This window comes from Seriola lalandi, unplaced genomic scaffold (assembly GCF_002814215.2).
Source record: "Seriola lalandi dorsalis isolate HSWRI2012SDOR001 ecotype SW California unplaced genomic scaffold, Sedor1 jcf7180002054544, whole genome shotgun sequence".
NCBI classification, from domain to species: domain Eukaryota; kingdom Metazoa; phylum Chordata; class Actinopteri; order Carangiformes; family Carangidae; genus Seriola; species Seriola lalandi.
This window is the reverse complement of record NW_019525097.1, coordinates 2785422-2806529: the sequence shown is the minus strand read 5'-3', so window position 1 is coordinate 2806529 and position 21108 is coordinate 2785422. Positions and strand designations below refer to the sequence as shown.

The following is a 21108-nucleotide window of genomic DNA, read 5'->3' as shown; positions in this document are numbered from 1 at the left end:
ACAAGATATTTCAATGCATATGCTTCAATACTGAAGGTGTGTGACCATTCAAAGCCATCATGTCACTATTTTTACCAGCACAAAACATCAAACTAGAATATTTTTGTCTTCCTTCTCAACTCAAATCAGTCAAGTCTAAATTATGTCAGGCTACAGATAACTCAAGTCATGATTTTTGGGACTCAAACCTGCACGAATAGATTGTTTGGCCACTTGAGAGCAGAATGAGTCCTAAAACCCAGAAATTAGTTAGCAGCTTACCACTTCCTGTTCCCTCGGCCTGTGGTTTATGGGTTTTTGGTTAGATGGCTGAAATAAGGTCTGTGGTTAACACAAGCTCTAGACATTTTACATAAAATACCTCAGTACACCAGTTGTGATTTCCTTAATCTTTTATGTCTCTTTTATGGCGCTTTGGCAAACTACTACTAACTTTGTAGGAGGAAAGGCTTTTGTAGAGAAGTGAAGAGCTAAATCAAACAATAAGTTGCAAGTTTAGCAATGGTCACGTTGAAGTCATGCACTCAGGCTTAAAAAATCCTAAAGGTGGTGTTCATTTGTGAAGATTGTCTTGCTGAACAAAACGTGTAAGTATCATAAACTTTTGTTTGTCACAGAACTTATTTTCTGCAGTAATCCAAAAGCCAATGTAAAACATCCCATTGGCTTTTTGTCGAGGGAACCAGGGTGATGCTAACTTCTGGGTTGGCAAACAAAAATACGTAATCCCTGCAGTACATCTGCTGCCTTAGGTACTAAATGCTCCACTATGTTTATCAGCTGTTTCTGTAACTGTAGCTGTGTCTGTCTGCTGATTGGTGCAGTTGCATGTTGCGATGAAACTAAACCAAGACAGTTCAGCTGTGGGCTGCAAAACCAAAACAATGTGAAAAACTAAAAAGCTCCACTGAGCTGAGTGGAACTGTAGAGTCGGGCTCAACACCACAAGTGATGACTTTCATGTTACACAAGGTCATTTAATCCAATTTAAAAATATCAATTACTGCAGCTTTGAATCTAACTCAAATTCAAGTCTCAAGTCTGCCAACCTCATGCCTGATCAGTTTATATGGAACTTGATAAGCCCAGTCCTGTCACCATCATGTCTTCACCATGGATCCTCTATCAACACCTCACACACCTCAACCACACAACATACAGATTTCTGTGCTGAGATATCGAGTGCCCTTTTGACACATGGCGCTATTTTGAAATCCAAGCTTGCGTGGGAGGATTTAGGAGCGTCTCCTGGACGAGGCAAGTGGCGGCTGAACGTCCAGACTGCTGGACGGGAGGATACCGGTCATCTTGACCCACACCCTGAGCCTGCTAACAGAGGTGCAGCAGCCACCTTGGCTAAGTGCATTCCCTGGGGTCCTGTCCCAAATCCCTGCTTGACCCTGACTGATAAACTGTGCTATGGATAGACCACTCAGTTTTTCCTTTTAAAATACGGGTTAATTCAAAGTTTCCACAACAACAAATGGTTCTCTTGGCTACTGCGGTTCATGTAATGATCTACAGAGGTTTTTTTAGGAACAGAAAACCCCATATGTCTCCAGTCAAAATGATATTTTATTAACCAGTATCAGTACTTTATGAGCATCTTCACATAACACAATGAATGGGTTTCTGATCCATTTCTTGATCCATTTTACGGGAGTATATGTGAGTCGCCATATGCATACATGTTGAAAAGTATTAAACCATACCATAAAAGTTCTGATTTCATAAAGCAAAAAAAATGAGAGATGGACAAACAGGATGAGGTTGTGAATTAAGAGACAGTAAGACATAAAAAAGAAAAAGAAGGATGAACTACACGGACAGACAGGAAGAGAAAGTTTTGTGGCTTCAGGAGGCTCCAGGTTTTGGTATTGTACTAAGCTCAGGGAAGTCTGGCCTGCGTCAGCCGCCTGCAGACAGTAATTGGCCACGACTGTCAGGACCCTGCACTCGCATGTTTATGGAAGGATGGGATTAACACGTTATGGGCCCCAGTACCCGTCTGAGAAGCTGATAAGATTTTTGGAGGCCCTTTTTGTGGGTGATGTTTAGATGAGGCCCAAAAGAGGATCCAGTGTACGGAAAGTTCACCATGCAGAAAAAAAGTGCAGTATTCACTTTCTTCAGGTGACTATGTTCAGGACACAGAGAAGTGATTTATTTGCAACAACATACATCCATGTACTTCTTTATTCTGTAGTGTCATTTTATTCTCTCGTTCTTGTGCCACAGTTTCTTTGTGTCCACTGTTCTGAGAATGGCAATAAACCAGAGCAGGGGGACTCCTGCACAATACTTCAACTCAGCAGTCCCTCCCGTCTTATCGTGCACTCCAGCTTGGCCGGATTGGGCAATATAAATTGGACGTGCCCAAAAGAGACGCCGGTTCCTCTTTTGGGTCTACACATTGTTTCGTCTAGGCCTGTATTTATTTAGATGTAAATCAGCTTGCAAAAGTGTTACGTCCTGTCCTTGTGTAGTGGGCGGAGGACTGGTGCTCATTTGTTGGAGGAAGTCAGCTCCATCGAGATTGGAGCTCTGCGGATTGTTTTCCATTATAAGGCTGTTATTGATGTGAGAGGGTGACATCATGCAGCCTCACCCTTCAAGGCTGGGTCAGTGAGAAAGAACTCCCACACCAATCTCTTACTCAGCATCATCGTGAGGATGCTGGGCTTCTCATCATGCTGCCATGAATATGAAGCTGTGTAGGGGTTTTAAAGGTGCAGCCTGTCAACTAAAGAGTCCCACAACTTAAACTCAAAACACACAATCGGATTAATCAAATACATTTTTTATTTTTTTATTTCAGTGGCTCAAATGGATGAATTATGAGATATAGGTAAAAGGCCCCTCGTGCTTCCTTCACAGGACTCCCACAAATGACATGGTCCTAGTAGTAGTTTTGGTCTTGATGCTGCTTTTCAGTCTTTGTAGATGTTTTTGCATCACTTTGCAGTCATTTCTCAAATGTCTGCAGTCATTTGCTTTTCTTAGTCATTTTGCATCTCTTTAAGGTGATTCTGCATTGCTTTATGGTCATTCATTCATTCATTCATTCATTCATTAGTCATAACGCTTTATCCTTGCATGGTGGCTGGAGTCAATCAATCAATTTGTTCGACCTGTACAAAAGTGAAAGTGTAAAAGTGAGAATGGCATCAGTTTCCTCATCTAACTCTTCTCAAGAAAGTAAGGAAGCATGTTACCCAAAATGTCAAACTATTCGACTTTGGAAGTAATAATACAACTGCATCCCACGCTCTTAAATCTCCTGACGATGACCATGAACACCAGTAAAAGCGCCACAAAAGAGCTAGTAGACTATACAGTATTTCAGTTGAGAAACACAACCAATGCAAATTGGCATCTATAAATAAACGGCTTTCATTATAAACTAGGTGTAATACTTAAAGATTTGGTCTTTAAATAAATCTTGTTCATTTATTTTCACTAAAAGGTGCAAAAGTGCAGTTTAAAATAATTTTAAAGCTTCTTCTTTCAAAGCATGATGCCCTTGATGAATAATGCACTTTGCCTCTAGGACAATTAGTAACAATTACGTCACCTTTTTTTGGCCTTCTACTTGTGCTTCCCCTGAGCCAATCAGTGGCATGTTAAAAACACCAAACATAACGGTGAGATGTAGCATTCATTACACCAGGGTTTGTCTTTGTCTTTAGTTCTTGGTTGTCATCTGTGTCTACTGTTAAGCATACATTTTGATCATTTTTGTGATTGTTTCAGCTAGTGTGAGCTGGGACAGACTCCAGCCACCCCTGCACAGGATGAGCAAGTAGATGCATAATGGATGGGTGAACATTAAACTGTACGGAATACTATTTTAGTTTGTGCTTGTTGGCCTTTTATTTACATGAAGTTTGTTGTTTGTTTGTGTCATTTAATGGTCTCTGATTATGAAGGAACCAAAAAAATCCCACACACTGCATTCACTTTATTAGCAACTTTTCAGCATGCAAAATACATTAGGATGCAAGAGGGGGAAAAAGGAGGGAATAAAGAAGAAAGAGAAAGATGAAGAAAAGTTGTTCTCAAAAGATGTTATTTCTACATCATAAAAATGAAGTGAAGAGTCTGCAGGCAGTGTTGTTTCAGAATGTGTTTGAATCTATATTTCTGGCGAGTAATTAACTATCATCCGTAGTATTGCTCATTTCCACTCTCGCCATCCTCGCTCCTTTGAGTCTCATGTCCTCTCCCGGCTTCCGTAGACATTCCTTCACTGTCAGTTAGTGTGCGGTGACAGACAACCATCGCTGAGCCACCAACCCAGCCAAACTATGGAGGAGATTAACAACATTGAAGTCGTTCCGTGCACAGAGTCCGACTATTTGAAACCGTTCAGGGTGCACTATAACCAGGTGAGTTAATTCTGTCTGATAACGGTTGATAGAAGCTGCTGGATGCTGTAGGCTAGCCCAACCCCCTCCCATTCATTATGCTAGCAGGCTAGCATAACATGAATGAATTATGACCTTAAACACAGACGTTGACAGCAACAATTGTCATTACTGTAACCGCAGTGACACAACCGCTGTATTAGCTGTGTTTTCATATATGGTGGGCTCAACAGTTGCCACTGTGGTTGACGTGAACCTGAGACGGCTAAGAGGCAGCTAGGGGCTAACATTGCTAACGGTAGCTTGCTGCAGAGGTTTTTTTTTCTTTAGTTGAGCATCACGTTAACGTTAGCACATGCTTTACATTAGTGTAAGGAGGTGTGGATAACACGGGTCAGCAGTGTTATGTACCAATGGAAGATGTTGATGTCCGTTTGTTGAAACCGGTTGATGTGATCTCTTAAATTTGTCTTTTTGTGAATGTAGTCTGGTTGTTGTAGGATCTGCAGGTGAGAGGTCTTTGACACCTTCAGGTTTACATTGAGCTAAATTGACCATTTATATGACGGACATTGTAGAGCCTTTGCCTGTTTAAACCTATGGGAATTTACACATTTAAAATGACTCTGTAATATCTGGTTAACCACACTATGATCAAAGTACAAGTCCAGGATGTAACATGAAAAACTGCAGGGAAATGTGTTTGCAGCTCAGGACAGGCGCAATATTTTGCATGAAAGACAAATTATTCAAAGGCTTTGTTTTAGCAAGTCTCTATGTCTTATAGTCCTTCTCAGACCTGTTAACTCTGACAGAGTAGAGCTCCAACAATTAGTTGATTGGCAGAAATTGAATCAGCAACTATTTTGATAATTGCATAATCCTTTTAGTTTTAGCAGGTTCTAACTTCTCATATGTTAGGATTTTACCTTTTTCTTTGTCACCAATGATAGTACACTTAATATGTTTTGGACTGCAGGTCAGACAAATCAAGACATTTGAATATGACAAATTTATATCTTCCTAAGGTAGAGAGTATATCATCATTTTGCCCAACCCTAATAGGAAATCAATAATGACAGGTTAACATTGAAGCCTAAAAGTCACTCTCTAATATCAAACATATCTTATAGGCTCGTGCAGCACTTCTTGTATAGATTCAGAAGCCCCCTTAGGTCTACTTCTGCTCTGTATTGAACCATGCTGGCATATTTAGTGCTTTGTAGAGGTATAGTGGGTGCAGGTCTACTCACTACTTCATCCATCCTCTCATTCATCTATCCATTTTTGGCTGCTTATCCAGGTCATGATGGCAAACGGGGCGGGCAGAGTGGATGTTGTATGACTGAAATCTTCTTAACTTAACATTTTATCAAAGGGGTTCAAAAGCTGTCACACTTCATAGTAACTGTACCAGTGTTTAGCAGTAGACACTCAGTATTTTTAGTTGCATATTGGAAATGGAAAGGTATGAAATTATAACCCTACAGCATCAGCCCACGGTAATATTACCATGGCTTGTTTGTCTGATTTTTATAGGTTTGCCATGTGTCTTTGAACTAGAAGAAAGCAAAGTGTGATGACTGTGTGTCCTGATGGTCTTGAGCAAAGTGAGAAATGTTGCCTTACCCAAACAAAGGCAGCAGTCCAAGACGAAATTATTTTTAGGTTTCAAAATATTTGTGCAGTTCCGCTGTTCCTGGGTTATAGAGTTGGCTTCTGTTTTGTAAGATCTCAATAGTGACAGTAGCACAAAGGAATCATTGTGATGAAACTCGCTCTTAGAAATCAGAAAATGCATGGACCTGCTTTTTGCTTCCATTATAGATGAAAGGAAGATGCTATTTAACCTAGTGTTGATGTAGTCAGATTTATGTTGTTATTTTTTAAGTTGTTCTAGAAGTGTTTGTTTTAAAGTGGGAAAACATAGAGAAACTGCAACTGGTGTACATCTATGATTTGAAGATGCTCTTTTGTGGTGTTGCCTTCAATTTAATTGGAAAACTTAAGTACCAAGACTCACACCTGTGACGTGGGGGGGGGGGGGGGGGGGGGTTAAGCTTGTCAGGAGAATGGTGGAACGGGTTAAGACAGCAGATGGACGACAAAAGAGATGATGGTGGACTCCCTCTCCGTTCTGCCCTCCCTTTCATCCTCGTCATCACTCCTCCGCAGCTCAGGAGGGGTTTGTTCAGGGACTCCCAACAAAGGCTTTTCAGTCACACTGAGGGAGCATCTCTTCCCAAAACCTTTTTATGTTCCCGAGTACATCTGCAGCCCAGCCACTGGTCAATAACTGAAATCTACTCACACGCACAGAAACCCACTCTAAAAGTGCATGTCACGCGTAAGAGGCCCTCTTCATCATTAGTGTGTATTGGTGTTTTGTCTCCTCTCCCTTGCCTCGCTCCACAAAGCAGGTGATTGTCCCTTGTTGACTCTGGGAAACCCCTCTTATCTCTGTCGCCTGGTGCTTATGTTGAATTACAGGTTGATACTTAGAGCAGGATAATTGCCTTCCATTTATTCATTATAATGATTTGAATTATTCATCTGTAATTATGTATCTCGTGGAGCTTACGATCAGTGGCCCCTTGCTCCTTCAATGAATAAGATCTATTATTAAAACACACAATTTCTCACATGACTAGTTATTTATTGGCTTGGGCTTGAATCATGGCAGTAAAATGACCCTTGTGTGTATGAGTGTGTGCATGTATTGTAGATGAAGAGATGATTTATGGCGTAGTTAATGGTGTTTCAGTTAGATAACTTATTAACTTTCAGAAGAATTGTATCTTATTATGCAAAATTATTATAAATATTATGCATGATATTTTCCCATATCATGACATATATCAAGAATGCAACAGTAATTTTTTTGTCTACCAGCTACTGGCAGCTAATGATTATTTTCATCATCGATTAATAATCAGTTCTTCAATTATTTTATTTATCATTTAGTTAGTTAATTAGTTAGTTAGTGGCACTTTATAGTCCATAATGTGGAAAATCTGATGATCATTTTCTTGATTAATTGGTCAAACTTTTTGTCTAGAAAACATCAGACAACAGTGAAAGATGTCCGCCCCACTTTGCAAGATGACATCTTCAAAAGTCCTGCATTGTCCGACCAACAGTCCAAACCCAAAGATATTCAATTTACTATATTAAGAAAAGCAGCAAAGTTGCATTTGATAACCTGGAACCATCTAATTGTTTTGGTTTTTCTCCTTGAAAAATGACTGAAACAATCAATCATCAAAATTGCTGCTGATTTAATTTTTTTGTCTGTCCACTAACCAGTAAATCGACTTGATATTGCAGCTTTTGACTGATAAATGATCTATGATCCAAATTTTCAGTCATCGACTGTTTCAGCTCTTTACCAGCCCTAATACGTTGTGATAAATTGAAGCATGTATGTATTTGAAGTAAATACCTCACATCAATGCTACTGAATGCACCATTTTGGCAGACGCTGTTTAAAAGCGGTTAAAACAGAAATAGGCTGTAAACGGTTCCTCCTACCAGTCAGGTTTGAGTAGAGGGACACTAGCATGTAAACTGACTTTATTTGATTTGAGGTTTTCATGCTTTCTGTGGATTTCACTGGAGGACACAGTCATGTGGGTGTGTACTTGAAGAGTGCGTCCTTGACACTGTATTCGGCACTCATACATAGGTCCCACTAACAAGGCTGCTTTAACGCTGCACATCCTGTAATTCAGCTCGATCAGTTTATGCAGGTGCAGATGCTTTTGTCATTGTCATTTTTAGACCTTGCTGATCATTAGTTCACTGGTTGTAATGTGTGGATGATACTCATGTCTTTGTCTTTGTTGAGGCTGGTGAGAGGACAGAGAGTGGAGCTAGAGCCACAAAAAAAAAAAAAAACTGGAGAGCTCATGTTGAGAATCAAAGAGTGCTATTGTGTTTGAGGAGGTAGTTGATTTTTTTTTTCTTCCTGCTGCAGCTGCCGGCTTTATAGTGTAGTAAGCACAGGAGGTGTGTGTGTGATGGTTATTAGACTTTAAGTACCTAAAAGATCAAGACCATACATCCCTTCCTACAATAGCCATTCACACAGGAGCATTTCTGATGCCCAAAGCCAGAGGGACCACATTAATTTCAAGGTCCTGTGTAGCCTGTTCCTGCTTCCCTTCCTCTCCCTCTCCCTCTCTCTCTCTCTCTCTCTCTCTCTCTCACGTTCTCTGTCTCCATCCATGTCTCTCTCTCTCCCCGTGGGCTAATCTCTCTGTCGTAATCCATGTCGGCCATGATTCCCCGTCTCCCCTGGGCCATTCAAGCTGTACCCGCCCCCCTTCTCTCAGCAAGTGGCCCGAGTAATGAGGAGAACCCCACCATCTGTGAGTGGTGACAGGACACTAGAGAGGGAAGGTGTGTGTGTGTGTGTGTGTATGTGTGTGTGTGTGTGTGTGTGTGTGTGTGTGTGTGTGTGTGTGTTGACACATTCATACTGTTTTGTCTGTCATTCTATTGTTTTTCTTTATCCTGCAACTTTCTTTTGGAAATCACTCTGGATGACTTTCTTTTCTCTTTTGCTTTCTTGAAGTGATTTTTCTGTCAGATTTCATACCTTCCACCATCTGCTGTAACCACAACCACCACCTTCTGGTTACAGTCGCTCACATTGACACTGGAAGGACAGCGCACTTTTCCTGTTTGTGCTGTAAATCAGTTTCAAACTAGATCTGTGTTTTTTTCACACTAAAAAGCTGTGCTTTTTCAAGAAAGAGTGGATGAGTCTGAAAATACCAGATGGTCTATATAAACATGCTTTGTCATAAAAAAGTTGATGTTATCTAATGTCTTTTGTCCGACCAACAGTCCAAACCCTAAACAGATTCACTTCAGTGTCATGTATGACAAAGAAAAGCATCAAATTATCACATGTGAAAAGCTTAAGAAAACCCTTATTTGATTGTCAGAATGGCAATTAATTTTCCGTAAATTAACTAATTGATTAATTGACTGATCATTGTAGCTCTTATTCCATGTCATGTGTGGACAGAAGCAAAGTTAAAGAACAATAACCTTTTTGTTTCAGCTAAACACTCATTTTACATGTCAATATACAAAATCAGGTCGTAGCTTACAGCCACTGTTGGACAGTAACACACCATCACAGTAATGTGATTACTTTTCCCCATAATGAGTAGTTATGCTTTGTTACCTCAGCTCTGTTAACTCAATGTGTATATATATATATATATATATATATATAAGTGTACAATGTTGATTTTGGTTTGGTCTCTCTATGTTCAGCTGACTGGTCTAAGATGTGCTAGATTGGGGCCGGGGGTGTGAGGAGATGCTTAGCCTCTACCAAAACAGGAGAAATTGGACTCCCAGTAACTCCAAAGTTGTCTCATTAAATGTTGTGTCTTCTCTAGCTGACATGTTAATAGTAGCCACTAGTAAACCCACATTCAGCATCCCCTGATCTCCGGGCTGCTGCTGCACAGCCACTGGCGCTAAGCTAGCATTCGATGATCAGTAAATACCTCCAGACAATAAGCTGGCTGCATGTTAAATCATAATGTCTGTGTCATGTCATGTGTTGTGGTCAGGAAAGATTCAGTAGGTTTTTTGACTAAGTTACGGGAACTGTCAGTTGTTTTGCAGTTGCCTGCCTCTACTGTAATATTTCGTAACCACAAACCATATGTTTGTTTCTAGATATTTTTGCTCCATTTTTAAAAACAAAAAACTTTATTCTACACAAAGAAACTTTCTAACTACTGAACATTTATTAAAATATTTACTTAAAGGATGCTAACAACAGAGAGAATAGAAAAAATGAAATGCATGGCGATATGATTATACAGATAAATTAAAGGAAAACCTGGAAAATTAATAGAGAAACAAGACAATACCCCCAACCATAGAGGACATGGGGTCACTGAATGGTTTGAGAATGAAAATGATGAATCATATTCTATGACCAGATGGCAACCCAGTTTAACACCTATGGGAGATTTTGGACTGACGTGTCAGACAGCGCGCTCCACCAGCGTCATCAAAACACCAATGAGGGAATATCTTTTGGAAGAACGGTGTTCATCCCTCCAGCAGAGTCCAGACACCTGGACTCTGAATGCCAAGGTGTACTGAACTGGTGGCCCAACACCTTACCGAGACACTTAATGTTCCTTTAATATATTACCTGTCTGTACGGTCCCATAGTATCCTGTTGAATGACTGTAATATATCATAGCTTTTTCCGACAGCAATGTAGAATTCAATGCAACATCACAATCATCATCATTATAAAATGATAACTTTTAAGTGGAAGATTTTGTCATGTAAAAATCCATTCATTGACAGGAAAAATGCTCTTCCTCATACATTATTCAATAACCACTCCTTACAGAGCATCAAGACACGAGAAGTGCATCCCCGCCTCAGTAATGACAAGTAATTTATCACCCACACGCCTTCGCACTCATTTTCCTTTCATCGATGAAAAGTGAGAGGGGCGCGGCTGGCTTGGCCTCACGGAGGAATGATGTGCGTGTAAGAAGCTCGCACACTTTTGTTGACATGACAGGGTTTTGTAAGAGTAGCTACACCAGTTGACTGTCTGCGGCGCGGCCAGAGCATCTTTCATGACATGACTGCACGGCGAGGAGTTTTGATGATGTCGACGCTTTACTAATGGTTGACACTGGGAGGAAAGGTGGCAGGTATCGCATCTTGCTTGATCAGGTTCACATCTTGTGAGGTCATAAGCATACGGATCCGTGGAGCATGAACCTGCAGTTTTAGTTTATTTTAACTAGATCTGCAAGGCAAAATGTATCCTCTTTGTAAATTAAATTTCCTCACTATCACACACTTTTTATATCACAATTAAAAAAATTAATTAATTAAAATCCCCAAAATGTAATTTTTATCTGTTTTTATCTAATTAGCAATGATATAAAACAGTGTACAATATATACATATATATATATATATATATATATATATATATATAACATAGCTTACATTTTTAAACAATTTTTCAGACCTGGTGGTAATTGATTTTTTTTTTTTTTTTTTGTGTGTCAGTCTTACCTACAGACGGGTGATAAATTAAAGGAAAAATCAACATAAAGTGTCTCAGTAAGGTTTTTGGCCTCCACGTGCTGCCAGAACAGCTTCCCTGCATCTTGGCATTGATTCTTCGAGTCTCTGAACTCCACTGGAGGGATGAACGCCGTTAGAGATATTCCCTCATTTGTTGTTTTGATGATGGTGGTGGAGAACGCTGAGGTGTTCAATTGGGTTTGAGATTTGATGACTGCAACGGCCACAGCGCATGATTCACATCGTTTTCATACTCATCTAACCATTCAGTGACCCCATGTGCCCTATGAATGAGGTCACCGTCATCCTGTTTCTCTACTCGTTTTTCCTTTAAGGTGTCACCCGTCTGTAGCGTTTACAGTACTTAAAGGTGACACCATAGTAATACCAAAACTAAACCTACACAAACTTTGGCTTCATGCTCTCATTTCACACCACAACATAGTGATAGATAGTTAATGATGCGTGAGCGGCATTATGCTAGCTTGGCTTCACAATGAAGCCCTTTGGTTGTGACCTGTTAGGTCGTGCACCAGTCGTTCACTGTTTGTTGACAGTAGATCTACAGTGGTCCTCATTAGATGTATCTGTAGCCCAGCTTAAACAGAAACTGGGTAGAAGTTGGGAAGGATTCGTAGTTTCTATGGATTGAGATACGGTTTTCCTGATAAATGACACAAAGCATTGCAGTGCTGTCTTCAGGCCTTCTCCTTAGATGCACTTGTGACTGTATACTATTATCATCTCTGTAATTTTAGGGTTGGTTATAGTATTCAGTTAAAAATACCACTGAACAATTCAGTGATTCATACTGAAAGCAGGTTAATCTGCTGTTAGACAGAGCTGGTTATAGGTCTGCAAAGCAACAGCCCTGCTATAAATGCTACAATTTGAAGGTTAAGTGTAGAGCTGAAATTATTGGGCAAAAGATTACCCGCCAACAATTTTGATAATCAGGTAATTGTTTTAAAACATTTGCTGGACGAAGCTTGTGAAATGCAAGGATTAGCTTGTTTTCTGTATTTTGTGTTAATATTGTAAATATAGCACATTTGAGTTTTTGATTGTGGAACAAAACCAGTAAACACCCAGGGCTATGGGAATTGTTTGTTTGTTTGTTTTAACATTTCATCAACCAAATAAGAAGTTCATCAATTAGTTAAAATAAAATCAACGGATTAATTGATAATGATCTTTTTTTTTTGATGGGGTTGTATCCATTTTGGGGCCAAAGTTTGTGGCATTTAGTTACATGATATTGTACAGATGTTTCTGCTGTTTTGTCCACAACATACAGTGTTTCTACAGTAATATTAAACCAGCCAGATTTATAACATAATATTATAAATCCCTCATCTCTTTAAGAAGTGCTTTCTTATGTTTGACAATGAAAAAAAAATGTTTGCACACATCAGAAAGTTTTGGATGGAAGGACACAAACTCCTGCACAGTCAGTCAGTTGTACTTAAAACTGCATGTAAGGGTTTTATTCCCTTCAGATAGAAATCTAAACGTGGTTCATTGCAGCTCTAAGTACGTCTTTGGCACAGTGGCACATCCTAACTCAGATCCTGTTGCTACAACAGTAGCTCTATTATGTTTGATTCTATCAGTGCAATTAGCTTGCCATTTCACCTCCTCCCATGTCTTGGGTGGTGCTGAAACGCACTTGCACACAAGAAGGCACGTCTATTGTAGGTGAAATAAGCCTTTTCTTGTAAAGCTGTCATCTTTGTGTCTGAAAAAGCTCGTGGGTGGAGGGAGCGATGTAGCCTAAATTTGAATCAAGGCCATATTTCCTCAGGCATAGAAAATGTAGGCCAACTTTACCATATTTATACAGCATGTAATGTGGAGACAGGAGTACGTGCTAAGCTAATGATTCTGTTTAATTTACTTATCTGTGCTGATTTGATGTGAACAATAAAAAGTAAAAGTCACGTTATATTGAATGCAATTTTTTTTTTTTTTTGTCTCTGACTTCCCCGTCCCGTGACCCTCAGCTCTAAGCCCACTAGTTCCTACCAGTGTAAATCTTTAAAAACAGGTCACAAATATATACTATTATTGTATTGTATTGGTGCACATAGTTATAGATAGTTGTAGATTCCTGTATATTTCAACCTGGTGTATTTTCTGTGAGGTGCTCTTGATCAGCTGTGATGAGCACCTGTTGAAAATGGTCGGAGGAGGGACAAACCAGGTTATCGGGGGATGTGCTGGAATAACTCTGATCTGCTGGCGCATCTTACCGGACCTATAGCATGTGCAACTCGCTTCTTGATGCCAGATACCACAGGCATCCTCAGAGGTCTTGTAGAGTCCATGCCTTGGCGGGTCAGAGCTGTTTAGGCGGCATGCCGAGGACCAACAGCATATTGGGTGGTGGCCAAAATGTTTTGGCGTTTTGCCTTTAATTGATAGTATATGGTTCAAAGTCAGACAGGAAACGTGGGGAGGGAGAGATGTTGTACTTGACTTAACAGATTTTGCATGAGACAGTCCCCGACTATGTTTAAATGCTAATATTTTAAACTAAAAACCAATCGGGCTGAAGTCTCTCTTGACAGTCTTTTGTGGAGACCGAGCCACAGCTCTAGCCATTCATACATCAGTGGATGAGAACTGCTTGTTGAGTTCACACCAAAAGTAAAGTCAAATTAAACGATGAATGAATTCCTTATCATTTTGATTTTCCTTAATAGAGTTTGGCTGCCCGAACTGCAAGTACCTCGCCTCACCTGGTATGAATGAAAATGAACCAGACTAGATCTCAGGACGCCAGAGATGTACACACCTGTGACGGCAGTTCAATTTCACTTGCGCTGCTGGAAATTTAGTTGAGGCGTGTTCAGCTTCACATCTCGTTGATGTGATGATGTGACCATAGGGCATATAAACACTTAGTTACAACAACTTCTGTCACTTAAGTTGAATAATTACAGGATGTGTTTCAACATTTAGTCATCAGGAATCTCTCCCTGAACATACAGCTATTTTTCATGTTCTGCTGACGGTTAAAAAAAAATATTATGCAAGTAATGTAATACAGTTCTATAAACACTTAAGTTTGCAGTTTCTTTCATGTGCTTGTTGCTGTACTACAGTTGATAAAGTTTAAGAATGTCATCTGATGCAGACACGCAGATGTTTTCGTAAGGTGTGGTTTGTGATATTACTTCAACGTGCCCAAGCAAGCAGCAGTTGTGGGGCAGTTGTTGCCTTTACAGTAATCAAATTGAATAAATCACATATGATTTGACATCCTGTCATGCTAGTCATATGACACAAAGGAAGTGAGATGTTGTGATACACTGATTGCGTCTTATTGCGCCTAACTGCTGTCTGGTGCTGAGGGGGTTGAAATAGTCTTTATTGTGTTTATTTATGCTGTTAATTTTGTGTTATTCCTTCACAGAATGGCACAAAGAAATCCTGGGACTTCATGCGAACCCATGACAGGTAAAAATCATTTCTTTCATTACTGCTGGATGGAAGCAGTGCTCCTTTCCACTCTTTCTGTGTCCACACATAAACACACAAATCTGTCAAAACCATTTTTCTTTTTTCAAAATGGGCTATATAATAAAACCAGATTAGACACTGATGTGGAATAGGTCTAAAACACAGTGGAGTTTGGTTTGCACAGCCAAGACATCACTTCTAAAGAATGTCTGCCAATAAAATAGCTCTGAGATGTAAAAACATCAGCATGTTCATCATGTCAGGAGACATATTGCAATCTGAAGAGCTTGTCTCTAAAGCATCTGAATCTGATCTAGCTCTGGGGGATCAACGGATGAGGATGAATGTGGTGATGTGAGCGCTGAGGAGCTTGATTTGCACCAATCCTGACCCGTGCTCTCCGTGTAGCTCTAAATCTTATTTCGTCTCTCCGTCCTCTGCTTTTGGATGTTATTGCAATGCAACTGAGACACACATTTCAAGAGAAATACTGTCTGTCTGTCTGTCTGTCACAACAAACTGCTGTAATTTTTAATCCTAGTTCAGGGAAGCTTTCTGGTGCAGCATAAAATATATATATGTAATAGTAAAGCAATATGTTCATACTGTGTGGGCATTTCAACAGAAAGTCAAAGAAGACAACTTGTGTGTCATCACCTGTAGCTGTAATTAGCATCTCCTCCTCATGGTATTTTTATTCTGTCCTACACTGGGAGGATGGTCAACCCAAACCAACCTTGTTTTTTTAGGATCTAGCGCCCTGTTATTCTACGTGGAAATGGCTATAAATGTCTGAGCTTCACAGGGGACACTGTAAGAGAAATATCACACATTTGTGTCAAAGCCTCGGTTCCTACGCTCTGTTTTTGCTCAGGGTACCATAATGCCCTGAGGTAAGTCTCAGGTCATTTAAACCCTCTTTCCTCCACCCCTGACCCCAAAAAGAGGTCCCTGTAGTGATAGTACCACAGAGACAAAAGCAGTAAAGAGAAAATAGCCCATGGGAACATCCAGCTATTCCTCAGGTGGAAATTCTGCCTAAGTGTTATTCCCCCACAAGCGGATATTGAATGGATGCAGGACTGTTTTGCATTTTTGTTTAAGTGTGCGTAACATTTTTCTTCTCAGCAGGCGTCACTCGGTCTTTAATGTTCAGGTACACCAGCGAGAAAAGTGAAAAACAAATCTGAGCAAAGACCACATAAGGTTGTAAGACATGTCATGAGAGTTGCTGGAAATATTTAATTTGGTGAACGTCTTAACGAAGATTATTCTCTGCTTACATTTTTTGCAAAGATTAGTTTTTTTGGTTTTGAAACTGATTCCTCATGGAATGAAGGCTCCCAGTTAAATAACAGTGATTTGTCATTAAGGTTCACAAACATTCACCTTCAACTTCTTTTGTTATTACTCTACCAAGTAACTGCATTTTGATAAATTCTTCTGGACAACTTAATCCCTTGAATGTGCAATTGACAAGGCTAACATTAAGCTTCAGTGGTTCTACAACGTGCTGACGTCTCAGTGGCCACCGTTACTTTGACACCATTCATCAATCCTTTCATTTCCCACCACTAAAGTCTGGCTGTGAGTCCAGTGATAACATTATGAGCATGGCGGCCCAGACATCCCTCTCCATGTCATGTCCTGTCGCTCTTCCATGGGGTTCCAATGTCTTCCCAGATCTGATGAGATATTGAATCTCTCCACAACGAAGAGTGTGACTGAAACTTCTCATTTTGCAATCAAATTTATTCAGGTACTACCGAGAACTCTTGGTGATAAGTTGGAGCTGGAGGGTAGATTGGTAAATTGGGAGCTGCATCCTCGGACTCACCTCTTCACCAATCTGGTACAACGCTGGCTTTACCACTGACGGTACCAGTCCTTCCATCGCTCTCACACCGCATCTTACCCTCATCCCGAGCCACTGTTCACCCCTTTATTTGGGGCATTGCATTCCTTCCAATGGGACTGGGAAGGGGTAATGTTTTCCGCCAGATGTGCAATGGGCGCCGATAAGGAGGTCCTGGCCCTCAGTCGCACTAAAGGTCTCAGCCTGGTGAAGCCGACAGAACTGCATCAAAAAGCAGAGATGCAATCTTGAAGTCTTTGTACAGGACACTGATCAGTTCTGGGCTGTGCCTTGAGATGTCGTCCATGAAATTGATTTGTAACAAGGCAAATACCCTCCAAGAACTTGCTTCACCAACGTCTAAGCTTTACTCTAAAGTTACAAAAATACATGTTTGCAAATTCCCATCGCCTTGTTATTTTGACACCTATGTGTTTATGGGAGTGTTTGCGTAGTGGTGCTTGTTTATTACTGGAAGTGACTTTTAATGAGAGCCAGAGTGTTTGTCAGTTCAAGAAATTTAAGAGACAGAAAGATCAAGTCATTTGCATATTTTGTGGTTTCGGTGCAGTCCTGCTCATGTGTCTTTGTTCTCTTCCATGCCATTGAGTTGAGTCTTCATCTATCTCCAGCCAGGTAATACCTGTGGAGGCTACACATCATTCTGCTTTTCATGTTTGGGATGAGTTTGGATCAATTTGTAGCACACAGTCAGTTTATTTTTAATCAGTATTAGTAGAATGAACAACAGCTGCAAGGATTCATTTTTTTCAGTAATTATTCAAGAGAAAAACAGCAAAAAATGAATTGGTATCAGCTTCTCAGATGTGGGGATGTGCTGCTTTTTCTTTAGTGAAGTATATTGAGTACCTTTGGGTTTAAAACTGTCGATTGGACATAAATGCATCACATTTAGTTACAAGAACTACAGGCAAGTTTGTCTGTAGACTTGTTGGTTGAGTCATTGCCTCAGTTATGGTATTGAAGATGGATTATGTAGAACTTTACACAGTTTTTCCCCAGTACAACAAGAGCCTGTTCTGATGAGCTCTGTGTTGGGATCAGTACTCACCTTAGTCCTGCTCCTCATTTGTCTCCCATAACCCACTTTTTCCCGCCGTCCAGCCAGAAGCCCTGCAGAGAAAGCTTAACGGTGCGTGAAAAGTCCTGAGCGTCCGTTTAGCCTGCTTCTTGGTTTAACCATTAGAATTTTTTTTTTCCTGCAGGAAGCTGTAGAACAGCAGTAATGGTGTGGAACAGCACTACAAAACCCAGACCTCAAGGGACAGCTCTCATGCCTCAGGCTTGTGTGGCCCACTTTTGAGCTAAATCTACCATATTGCCTTATCCATACTTGTGCTCTACAGTGGTGATGCTCTTTCTGATCCAGCTGTAGACTGTCACGTACATGGCTAATGGTTTTTCGTAGCTTAAATGTTTGTTAGACACATTCAGAAGATTTTCAGAGAAACAGATTAATTATGATTAAGTTCTAAATTTTCTGATAAATTCTCTTTGGAAATGTCAACATAATCCATGCACAAAAGCTAAGACTTACGTAACGACATTATTAGCGATGCTTTATCAAACTCTGATAATTGCCTTTTTGTGGGTTTCTGTAACTGGTTGGCTTGGATGTGAGGCCCTGAAGGCATCAGTATACATATAACAAATTAGTTTGTATGATGTTTTGTTCTGCCTTTCTCAGCAGTTGTTTGTGAAATGCCACAGTGCAAGATGGCAGTGTCACGCCTCCAAGGTCTCATTTAGAAAATTCTGTCTTTTGCATCCTTGTAGTTTGAACACAATGAAATGTTCGGGTATGACAGTGCACACTTTGGGACAGTCTCTACTTGAAAGTGTTCACCATATACACATGATTCCTCCATCGGTAAAGGGCCTTCAGACACAGGTATATGATGCGATAATCACTTTTTGAAGCATATTTAAAAATGGACCAGAAATTATTTGATCAGTAGCCGAGTCAAAACTGACTCAGTCTGCTCACATTGCAAGTGTTGTGACTTCAGCATTATCAGACTTCATTTGCTCTGCTTAATGAATTACATTTTTATCTCCAGCGGTGGAAAAAGAAATTATAAGTCATTTTACTTTCTTAAATTGCACCTGAAACGTGTTGAGTGAGTGAAAATAGAAGTTGCTAAACAGGCTTTAACTGCAGACACAAAACTATTTATCAAGACAACCAGGTCAGCTGACATTGTTACACACTGTTTCATTCAATAACTGTATATACAGTATATATATGGCAAACAGTTATTAAATCAGTGCCCCAGGCGCTGCAGCTAGAATCAAACTGTAGTAGCAATCTCCTGGTTCCCTCTCGCCATGGGAAAGACAGGGCAGGGCTTCCTGCCGCCTCAGACACATCCGCTTTCCCAACACAGACCCCAGGCCCCAAGTCTCCACTGGCAGCGACAGTCACACTCATATGCACACACACACACACACACACACACACACACACACACACACACACACACACACACACAGAGCAGTGACCCACCTGTGTGTACGATTCACTGGGTGCCAGTGGGGAAGCAGATCACATTGACCCTCCTTCTTATTTTATCTTTCTCTTATTTCAAAATAGTCTTACTCTTACTTTGCGAACATGAACATGGCTGTGTATGCAGTGCGCTTCCATTTTTTTTATCTGACTATGTATTTAGTCATTATCCAATAAGAATTGTCCAAGGAAAGATGAACTAGGTGGGGCATGGTATCATGGTACCACGTATCCTTTGAGGGTTGCGGGGGAGTAGGAGCCAGTCCCAGCTGACATTGGGCGAGAGGCGGGGTTCTCCCTGGGCAGGTCACCAATCTATCACAGGGATGACATATAGAGACAAACACACCTACAGGCACCAACTTAACCTGCATGTCTTTGGACTGTGGGAGGAAGCCAAAGCACCCTGAGGACACCACGCAGGCAGGAGGAGAACATTGGGGGAGAACAGTGCTAACAACTGTACCACCGTGCTGCCCCTTGTTCATCCATTCATCCTAATAATTGTATCCCATATCATTTTTAAGGAGGCTTGTTGCTGTTTATTTATTTATTCTCATCAGTCAGGCCTAAAAGAGATTTCTTTTTTCAGATCCACAACCAGAGAATACATGTGGATCTGCTGTCACAAAATGTTGGATTTTCCCCAGGCAGACACCTCTTTTAATCCCGAACCGCCCCGCTTACCCTTCCCTTCTTTCTAATAACTGGTGCTTCCATTATATGGAATTCTTTAAAAGGTGATCCAGCCATGAATTACTGCCCGCTTGAAGCTAAAGTCTCAGATATGCTGAGAGAGATTACCTCACAAGTGATAAATCATTTAGTCAGGGATATATTTTAAGAGAAAGTGATCTGAGCATGATATTTATTTAACGTTTTTCTCTTTCCCCCAGTGTATCAGTGCTGATCTTCAACACCACCTCACACTGTTTTGTCCTCGTCAAGCAGTTCCGTCCAGGTAGGTTTTCACCTCACAAACCAACACACCAGTGCTACTGTACAGTACCGTTTATTCATTTTCTTCTTGTCACCAGATCTAGATCTAGATTGTTATATATCCTGTGGGCACTTTCACTAAAAAAGCAGTACATTACAATCCCTGTTTATTCAACTGAATCTTAGTAACAATGCCGACTCATAAATAGACCGCAAGAGGCCCCGTTACAAAGCAGCCTAACCTCCTTTGTTAGAAGTCGCCAGGGACTGTTCCACACCGCAGTGTGCTAAATTCAAGGAAGTCTGGGCACTGATATATTTTTTTTCCTCTCCTCTCTCATTGCTGTAGGGAGAAAAAAAAACTGTTCTTTATCTGAAAGAAATCAAGTGGTCTACAGCCAAGAATGGCATTCATTTTCAAACAGGGAGTGTACAATATTTTTATCAGCTTGTTGACATCAGAAAACAAATGCATAGAAACATATTCAGGGTTTTCCCCCAGGAACAACATTTCTGACGTTAGCAGAAGCACTCTTTACTTCAGGTGGGGCAGGACACCTCCACTAAAAACTGCTGCTGGAAACCCTGGCACTACCTGATACTGATATTGCTCTGATGTGATACCTGAATGATTACATTGCATGTGCTTAACGTGTGAATTTGACAGCGACCAACCCGAGTTTGGGTCTCACTTTCTGTGCGTTTCTGAAAAAGTTATTTATGAGTGAAAGGAGAAAATTTCTCAATTTATATTTACAGCTGAAGCAGGGAAACTTTCAAGGAGTAATCTTTGTGCTGAAGGCTTGCAAGATTATTTTCATTATTGATCTATTGATTGTTTTTCCATTTCATTTATT

At 40.4% G+C, this 21108-nt stretch overlaps 1 protein-coding gene across 1 annotated transcript in view; it reads left to right on the top strand.

Moving 5' to 3' along the window:
• The first annotated feature begins 4256 nt into the window (after positions 1-4256).
• The window catches only part of nudt14 (nudix (nucleoside diphosphate linked moiety X)-type motif 14), a 26452-nt gene continuing 9600 nt past the window's right edge, over positions 4257-21108 (top strand). The window contains exons 1-3 of the mRNA XM_087176313.1: positions 4257-4388; positions 14881-14924; positions 20209-20273. Coding sequence (XP_087032439.1) covers positions 4308-4388; positions 14881-14924; positions 20209-20273 — 190 coding nt within the window. The 5' untranslated portion in view covers positions 4257-4307. The remainder of the gene's footprint in view (positions 4389-14880; positions 14925-20208; positions 20274-21108) is intronic.